Genomic DNA, 9,983 nt, shown 5'->3' with positions numbered 1-9,983 from the left:
TCATCCCAGTTTCTCGCTCTCAACAGGCCCAAGCCTCCTCTGCAGTCTCCTCATGGCTGACTTCATCTCCTGGTTCCTCAGGGTGTAGATCATGGGGTTTAGCATGGGGGTGATGACCGTGTTGTTGATGGACACAGCTGTGTCCATGGGCAGCATAGTGAAGGGCCGGCAGTAGATGTAAACACAGGGCACAAAGTGAAGAGTCACCACGAGGATGTGGGAGGTGCAGGTGGAGAGGGCTTTGTTCCAACCCTCCCCAGAGTGAGCTCTCAGCATCACCAGAATGACGGTATAGGACCCCAGGAGCAGGAGGAACCACAGCAGGGTCACCAGCCCATTGTTAGAGATCATGAGAAGCTGCAGAGCAAAGGTGTCAGTGCAGGCCAGCTTAACCACCTGGGGCACATCACAGTAGAGGGCGTCCAGGATGTTGGGGCCACAGAAGGAAAGTGGAAGCATCAGAATTATCTGGACAATGGAGTGCAAACCACCACCTACCCAGGAAGCCACCACCAAGGCCACCCACATCTCTCTCCTCATAATGGTCACATAATGCAGGGGTTTGGAGATTGCAAGGTATCTGTCATAGGCCATCACAGAGAGAAAAAAAATATCTGCTCCACCAACAAAGTGGAAGAAAAATATCTGTGCCATGCAGCCATTGTAGGAGATGGTTTTCCTCTCTGATAGAAGATCCACCAGGAACTTGGGAACAGTGACAGATGTGAAAACAATATCTAGGACTGACTTGTTCCGCAGGAGAAAGTACATGGGAGTGTGGAGGCGGGACTCACAGGTGATGGTCACCACAATGAGGGCATTGCCCAGCACGGTTGTTACATACACAGCAAGGAAGACCACAAACAAGAAAAACTCCAGTTCCCGGAAGTGAGTGAGTTCCAGGAAGACAAATTCCTTCACGCCGGTGTGGTTGCTCTGGCCCATGATGGGGACCACCTTCATCCAGGTCTATCTTGGAAGAAGATATGTTAGGGTTAGGAGTATGGTGTCATAAGGGGCAACATCATGGATCATATACTGATACAAGGCTCTTTTAAGCGTTTAGATCTTCATGACTACTAGAAAACCTGTGCTTGAGTCTTCCTTTTTGTGAAGATCTGAAAAATTTTTGCCCTGATGACTCTTCTTTTTTATTGTAAATAGCCCGGGTTGACCGGAAGAACCATCATACTCCTATGTCCTTCATCTGACAGAGAGAGATGAAGATGGTCCTTTGGCTATGACTTACCTTCTGTCCTGTAAGAATAACTTCACATGTACGCAAAGCTTTATCCTTTACCAAAGGCTTCACCTGTAACATCATCCTGATTTGGATTCCCATATAGATACTCTATAGTCTCTCTGGGGGTCTATAGAGTAGTTATGACTATCCCCATTTTATACAGGGGAGACCGAAGCTTAAAGCAGTTAGCGACTCGCTCACATTTGTGTATTTGCCAAGTTAATAAGTGGAAAATCAAGGATTCAAACCTGGGCAAAATTTCTGACTTGACAAGGACTCTTTCCCTGATCAAATTTCAGTTAGGCTCTTCTGAGCTCTCTTCTCAACCAGGTCTCGACCTTGGCCTTCCTTGTCTTTCATTGCAGAGGTCAGTTTTAGCAAGAGTCTTGCTAAATCAGGTTAGCCAGAAGCCCTTACTTTTGATTTCTGATCAAACTCCTTATTCCTGCCTTTGATATCCAACCACTTGTGTCTAAGTCTTTGGCTTAACTTTAGCAAAAATCCTTCTAAAGCAAGAATCCCCCCAACCTTGATATCTCCTCTTGGTAATTTTCCATCCACTGACCCCCTCACTCTGTTCACTGGCTATAAATCCTCACTCGTCCTTGTTGTATTTGGAATTGAGCTCAGTCTCTCTCCTCTACTGCAATAGTTTTGACCCTCAAGTCATGAATAAAATCTGTCTTGCCATTTTTAACAAGAGCCCAGTGAATAATTTTTTCTCTGAGTCTCCAGAGGTTTTTCCACTGTAGCACTCTGTCAGATCAGAGAGTCTGGGGCTTACTTTGGTTTATCAGAATTACAATGAGTAGATAAGTCGCCTGCCTCCTCAATCCTCTTTTCCCTTAAAGGAAGAGACGAATCAGGCCCTCATAAGAACTCCCTGTACGTGGAGACACTTGGGCCTCATTTGGGCCCATGGGCTCCTGGTAGCGTGTGCAGCTGCAGTCATTGTCCAGAGCATATGAAAGTATCACAGACAAACTGATGATTAAAGCTTCAGGATCTCGGATGTGGTTTACCCCAACTCTCCCCCCTTTAAAGGGGAACAGAGAAGAGTATTTATTTTTCCAGAATTAGTCTATGAATTGGTGAAAGATGGAGAATTAAAGAAAATTTCAAGTATTTTGGTGATTTTTTAATATTTTGGTCATGAGAACATGTAAGAGCTATGCAATATTTTTCACTATAGTCACACTGCTGTTCTACTGCGGATCTCCAGGACTTACTCATCCTGCACAACTGGACTTTGTACTCCTTGACCAATATCTGCCCCTTGCCCCATACTCCCAACCTCTGGCAATCACCATTCTACTCTTCTTCTGTAAGTGGAGGACATTTGTTAAGTGAAACAAGCCAGACACAGAAGGACAAATACTGCATGATCTCATTTATATGTAGCATCTAAAACAGTCAAACTCACAGAAAGATAGAGAATTTTGACCAGGTTTATTGAATTAAATTCCAACAACTTTCTCCTACTACTATATTACAGAAAAATAGTTTTTTTTTTTCAAATTAGATATCTGGTCACCAGAGTGCAAACTCCCTTTAATAAGAATATCTCTATGTCCAAGAATTCTCATCAACCAGATAATTTTAAAAAATTCAAATAGTTAAGGTGGTCAAAATCCAGTTCAACAATAGAAGGTAGACAGTTTTGTATTTGGAGCAATGGAATTAATATTTGAAGAAAATAGGATGAGAAAGAAGAGGTAAACTGGATAAAAAAAAGGACAGATCATTTTCTGTGAAGCAAAAGCATAGTAAAGCATCTTGCAAACAACCTATTTCTTGATGTTTCTTTTTTCAGCTCTGTTACAGTTGGGTGCATTTTATGGTTTAATCTGAGGAGTTAGGACATACAGAAAGCCTCCTAAATAAAAAGGTTTTCTTGATTTTCCTAGATTCCTAATGTTCTCACCATTAGAACAATTTAATTCCTGTGGAAAAGTGAATTTCCTTTAAGGGTTTAAAAAAAAATGTGATCCAATGGGAATCTCACTTAATAGCCTGGCATTCAGTGGCACATTACCTAGAACTGATTCCCATACAGCCTTTTTTTTTTTAAACTGCCACCTAGCAAATGACAGAAAGCTATGCAAATGGTACCCTATATTCGGACTTAAGTTACTGCCTTTTATCAAGGGTGTCTACAAAGAAGACCTTACCTCAGGACTGTATTGAGGGCAAGATTTATTCAGTTCCCCTTATTTGAGACCACAAGAGAAATGTTTATCCAAGACCCATGTGTTAAGGGACAGCTCCCCTGGGAAACCAGTAAGATTCTTCTTCTTAGGTAATGAGGACTACGTACTGGGCCATATCGCTTTGTTTTGTCCTTCATACACTCCAAAGTATAGATGTGGCTCAACTTCTTACTCCGTATTTTTTCAGGTGTTGTCTCGTAACAGTTTCTTACCTACATATTATTGCTTATTGTATGTGTTTTGTAGTTTTTGCTGTATGACCTTCCTGATCTTTTGTGGAATGTGATGGGTAAATACATTGGTAACTAAGGTAGAGACTGGTTTTCACAGGTATATGTCAATCAGGCAGGTCAAGAGTAAACACTGGTCGTGAAGGCTGGAGTGGAATGGGGCACTAGCCAGGAGCGCACAGCAGCCTTGGGAGACGGGGGTTGGAAAGGGGAATTTGGAAACTAGAGGTCTGTGGGTGGCTTTGGGAGTCAGGCTTGTAGAACGTGCAGGAGGGGATGGGGCCACAAGTCATACATTGCCCTCTTCAGTTTGCCTAGTTGGGCCCTAATTACTACTTTAAAATAATGCTGCTCTCAACATTTTGCAAATGCATTTTCATGTACATCTGTGAGTCCAGACATGGGTCAAACGATGTGTTAATTTTCTAAATTTAAATGATAAACAAGGTATTGTAAAGAAACAAACCCATAGACATAGAATACAAACTTGTGGTTGCCAAGGGGGCAGGGGTGGGAAGAGATAGACTGGGATTTCAAAATTGTAGAATAGATAAACAAGATTATACTGTATAGCACAGGGAAATATACACAAGATCTTACGGTAGCTCACAGAGAAAGAAATGTGACAATGAATATATATATGTTCATATATAACTGAAAAATTGTGCTCTACTCTGGAATTTGACACAACATTGTAAAATGATTATAAATCAATAAAAAATGTTAAAAAAAAGAAACAAACCTAATTCTAATTGCGTTTGAATATTTGATTACTTTTTATAGGTAATACCATGAGCTGAAACAAATAATAGTTTTTTTAAACTTCTCAACATGGAAGGCTGGAGATTTCGACAACTTATATAATATAAACCGCAAAAATAATTTAAAATATTAGAATAAAATTTAAGTAAATTTTTAAAAAATAATTTTGGGGTAGAGAAGAACTTTGTAGGCATTGCATGGAAGATTATTAGATTTGGCTAAATAGAAATATGAAACTTCCAGATTTCAGAAGTGTTTAAAATAAGTTTAAAACTAAAAATAAATGAAAAACTTGAGGAAATATTTGTAAAAAATATAAAATAAGCTTAATTTTTTGGTATCTAGAGAGCTCTTATCATTCAGTAAGAAATGGATACTTGAAAACAAAAATGGGTCATGATTTACAGAGAAATTTAGCTGATCAGCCCACATGTGAAAAGGTGGCCACTCATACTATCAATCAAACGAATGCAAATTAAAATAATAATAGGATGTCACTTCTCATCTAGAAGATGGGCCAGTGATGAAAAAATCCATTACTGGCATAGATATGGGGAAAGAGACACCTCTATATGTAGTTGAGAGGAATGTACACAGGGACACACTTTCTAGAGTCATTCTGGAAATATGTGTCAAAACTTAAACAGTGCAAATCCTTGGCTCAGAAATTCCACTTTGGGAATTTATGCTAAAGAATCACTAAACCAATTGCTTAATGTCATAAATACAAAGAATGTTCATCACAGTATAGAAGAAATTAGAATTTAAATTAATGTCTGATTTATAAAATTGGTTCAGTAAGTTATGGTACAATAGAATGATTCAATATTTGCAGCCATTCAAATTGATAACATAGACCTTTATTCTTAGACATGGTAAGATTCCCTATTAGTAAAAGGTTGAAGCACTGGATATATCATATAATGTTATCATTGGAAAAAAACCTACATGTCTAGAAGAAATCTGGAAAGATGTATACTGTTACCTGTGGGTAACTGGATTTTGGTAATGTTACTTTAAAGAGATAATCTATTGTTTCCAATTTAAAAAAATGACTTTAAATGGCTTCTTATCTTGCTAATACATATAAAATAGTAAACAGCAAGTTCATATTGTATAGCACTGGAAACTATATTCACTATCTTATAGTAACCTATGATGAAAAAGAATATGAAAACAAATATATGTATGTTCATGTATGACTGAAGCATTGTGCTGTACACCAGAAATTGACACAACATTGTAAACTGACTACATTTCAATAAAATAAAGAATAAAAAAATCTTGAAAATCAGAAAAAACTCATACACATACTTGACAGCTTGAAGTAGATGATTTTCCCGTTAATTTGAGATATGATGTTACAATTTTTGTATTTTTCTTTTCCCTTTCTGTAAAATTGTCCTAAGAAAGATAAGTTATTAAGGGAGGAGGTATAGGAGGGAAGACAGTTCTAATTATTCTTTTGGTATATTATGGTTCCCCAGGCGTTGGCTGGAGGCTTCCAGGAGAGACTCTGGGACCAGCCAAGTTAGAGCTCTGGAAAATGAGATCAAAGATACTTACTGTTGGCTTCTCTTTTGGATTAATATGGTTCCCCCTTGCTCTCCTGGTCAATCATCATGGAAGGTTTTGGACTCTCAGGCCCGATGTCAGGTCAAGATCAAATGGTGGCCTTTCTCTCTTGTAACTTCACGGTTGTATTATGGAATCTAGAGGCAGCTTGTTCAAAAGAGCACAGCCTTTGAACTCAGGCTCGAGTATTTTAAATTTTGGCTGTGTGTCCCCAAGCAGGTTAACCTTTATGCTCCTGGAAATCTCCTTCCATGAAACGGGGGGCACAAGGCTTACTGTGCAGTGGGGTTTATTTGAGATGGCCCAGCACTGTTTTATTGCCTGTTCTTACGTGTCTGTCTGTTTCTGCTTCTTCCTCCAAATGTGAACTCCTCAAAGACTGGGACTCTGTTTTGTCACCATTGTCTCCCCAGCTCCTACCGGGCTTGTATCAGCTATCCAGTAATTCTTTGTGAATAGAGGAATGAACAAGTGGACGGCCAGTGCCTGGTGGGCAGTCGTCACCCAACAAGGGCTTGTTCTCCTTTCCTCCATCTCCGGGGTCATCTAGACTTCCCCCTCCTGCCCCCTATTCACTTTTGTTGCTGCATAAATCAATTAAATGACAATTCACACGGGAGCCTATTGGAAGCTTCAAAGCATTATCCAACATCATCATAATGCTAAAGTCGCTATAAAATTGTATTTCTCTCCCTGCTCCCAGCTTGCTTTTAATTTCTCTCTCTCTCTCTTTTTTTTTTTTAAAGAAAGAGGCTGTGCCAGTTACTTTCCTATACATTGTTGGTGCTCATTAAATGTTTATAGAATGAGTTTTAATATAAAACAATAATCTCATTTGAATGTGCCTTGAGAAGCCTAATAATTTACAGGAGAGAGCAGGAGATTGTAACCAGCTTAAGGATATCAGTCCTACAAGACGTATACTTCAAGAATTGCACGTGGATAGCTTACCTTTCAGGGGCTGAGACAGAACAATAATAAAATCATAAAATTGTGTGGGTGTTAAGCTGAATTTGCCTGCAACTGTGTCTTCAGGATGCCCTCACCTACCTTTGTGTTAGAAAGGTGAGCCCGCCAGGTCCCCCATCTTCACTGTTCTGCTCTTCTCTACTTGAACACAGGCACAATCTGCACTGCTCCCTTGGACACTGGATTGGAAGCCTAATAACATAATAATGAGCATAGGGAATAGGGTCAGATATTTGTATGAAAAAGTAATTTTCACTGGAGAAGCTGGCCATTGCAGATGCAATGGGAGTTATTAAAAAGTTACTAAGCAACATATATCTACATTCGAACTTTCTGATCTAACTTTTGTTATTGCTTTCTAGTTTAATTCCACTGTGGTCTCAGAGCATACTTTATATGATTTATGAATAAAATGCCTTATGGGCCAGAATGTGGTTTGTCCTGGTGAATGTTCCATGTGGGCTTGAGAAGAATGTGTATTATGTTATTGTTGGAGGAAATACTTAATAAATATCAATTAGGTCCAGTTGATACATGGTGCTATTTAATTCAACTGTACCCTTATTGATTTTCTGCCTATTGGATCTGTCAGTTAGTGATAGATGGGTGTTGAAGTCTCCAACTATGTAGTGAATTTGTCTGTTTCTCCTTGTATTTCTGTCCATTTTTGCCTGATGTATTTTGACACTCTGTTGTAGGGTGCATACACATTGTATGTTGTTACATATTATCGGATAACTGATCCCTTTAACATTATCATTATAAAGATCTCTCCTTATATCTGATAATTGTCCTTATTCTAAAGTCTGCTTTATCTCAAACTAACATATATGCTCCAACTTTCCTTTGGTTTATCTTTCTCCATTGCATTACTTTTAGTCTATCTCTGTCTTTATGTTTAAAGTGGGCTTCTTATGGAAAACATATAGTTGGGTCTTAAAAAAAATCCACTCTGCAGTCTCTGTCTTTTATTTTTATTTATTTATTTTTATTTTGGATACTATTTTATTGGGCTATAATTGACATGTATCATTATATTAGTTTCAGGTGTACAAAATAATTATCTGTTACTTGTATGTATTGTGAAACAATCACCACAATAAGTCTAGTTGACACCTGTCACCATACATAGTTATGATTTTGTGTATGTGTGTGTGATGAGAACACTTGTCTTTTAATTGGCATATTTAGACTAGTTACATGATCAGGTGGCTTAAAAAAACTTTTTATTGCAAACTATAGCTCACTTTCAGCCGAGCAAGACATAATTATAGACCTTACCCTGTGTAACCGTCACCCAGACCAAGAAATGAAACACTGAAAAAAATCTTAGAGTGCTACACCCTTACCACCTCCCCACCCCCACTGGAGCTAATCACAATCCTGACTTTTATGATAATCATTTGCCTTTTAAAAGTATTTTAACAACTTATGCATCTATAAACAACATAGTTACTTTTGTCTGTTTTTGAACTTTATATGCATTCGATCATACTATAGGTATTATTTTGTGTCCAGCATCTTTCACTTCAGGTCAATCCCTTTTGTTGCCTGTAGCTGTAATTTGTTCACAATTGTCACTATGTGATACTCCATTGGGTAATGTAGCCCAGTCTTTATGAACATTTATATTGTTTCTTATTTGAAGTTTTTAGGAGCAGTGCAGTTGTGTTATCCAAGTTTTCCAAGAAGCAGACAGGGTTGAACATATAAGGATATTAGTAAAGGAAGTTCCTAAGAGAAGAACTGAGGAGGGAGTCAGAAATGACTGGAACTGATGTCAGTCCCCAATGCAAGCCTGATCCTAAGTGCAGACGAGACGGAAGGAAGACTGGGTGGAAGCCAAGACGTGTTTTGGCAGAAAGGGGTGCTAAGGGAGTGTAATGGTCTAAAGTTGAGTGGGCTTTGGAGACCAACATGGTACTTGTTTCTAGCTCTAACTACCAGTTACTGATTCTGTGACTTCGGGCTACAATTATTTCAACAAGTTACTTTTGAGGCTCAGCTTCTTTTGTTCAATGGGGATGATACTGCCTACCTCAGGGGGCTGTTGAGATGCGTGGTTCAGAGAATATATCTAAAGTTTATAACACAGTTCTAGGCACAAAGTGAGTGCTCACTTAAAGGGGCATATTAATGATGGTGACTTTTGGGCATGGGTGGATTATATGTCATGGAACTCCCTGTTGACATATGCTAAATACAGAAAAATCAAGTCCACTCTGAGAGGTACAGAGGTTCAGAAGAAGGCGGTTTTAAAGGTGATGTTGTGGGGATTTAGTCTTGAGGTTGGCGAGTCAATTCAAGGGGCTCTTTTTAATAATTCTTTTACTTTGTCCTTAAAAATTCAGTTTAGAGAGTAGCCTTGAGAAAGAACATCCAAAGTTTAAGGGTAAGCTTTCCTTAGTACCATAAATTTTATTTTCTATTGGACAAGTTGGCAGCAGAAGAAAAGGAGTAGAGAATATGCTACCCTGAATGTTGCTTTCAAAACAAATCAGAGTGATTTAGTATCGTCAGGGAATTTTGGGCTAATTTGAATCTCTGAACTCTTATTGCACAAGGTGTAGAGACTCCCTGAACCTAGAGAAGGGAATTCTTTCCTTGAGACATAGGAGAAAGCCCCTGCCCTCACCATAAAACAGAGAATTCAGTTTGCACACAGAACCACACAGAGACGGAAACCTAACACAAATTACACAAACTAATATATGTATAGAATTTAATTCCCACACCTATTTTGCAAAATAGATGTGATAATTAAATATTAATCAATTTAAAATTAGTAGTCTCCCCTTGGTAGAGTTAGAGAATGAAGACATAAGAGCATAAGTGATATCCATAACTTGTCAGAGTTAGCGACTTTTGGTTCTGGGATTAAAAACTTGATCATCCAAAAAAAATGCACCTTGCAGGTGACAGGAATGATTACATCAAACAGCACCTGTGAAGTGTCTGGCACAATGCTCTGTGAATTGCAGACAGTCAGGAAAC

At 38.7% G+C, this 9,983-nt stretch overlaps 1 protein-coding gene across 1 annotated transcript; it reads right to left on the bottom strand.

The window, feature by feature from the left end:
- LOC102512831 (olfactory receptor 4D6) lies at positions 1–945 on the bottom strand. The gene has a single exon (XM_006193623.2). It carries the CDS (start codon positions 943–945, stop codon positions 1–3), a length of 945 nt encoding a protein of 314 aa, XP_006193685.1.
- Positions 946–9,983: the final 9,038 nt, after the last annotated feature.

The sequence above is a fragment of the Camelus ferus genome, chromosome 10 (assembly GCF_009834535.1).
Source record: "Camelus ferus isolate YT-003-E chromosome 10, BCGSAC_Cfer_1.0, whole genome shotgun sequence".
Taxonomy (NCBI): domain Eukaryota; kingdom Metazoa; phylum Chordata; class Mammalia; order Artiodactyla; family Camelidae; genus Camelus; species Camelus ferus.
The sequence above is the reverse complement of the archived record's forward strand: the minus strand, read 5'-3'. Positions and strand labels throughout refer to the sequence as shown.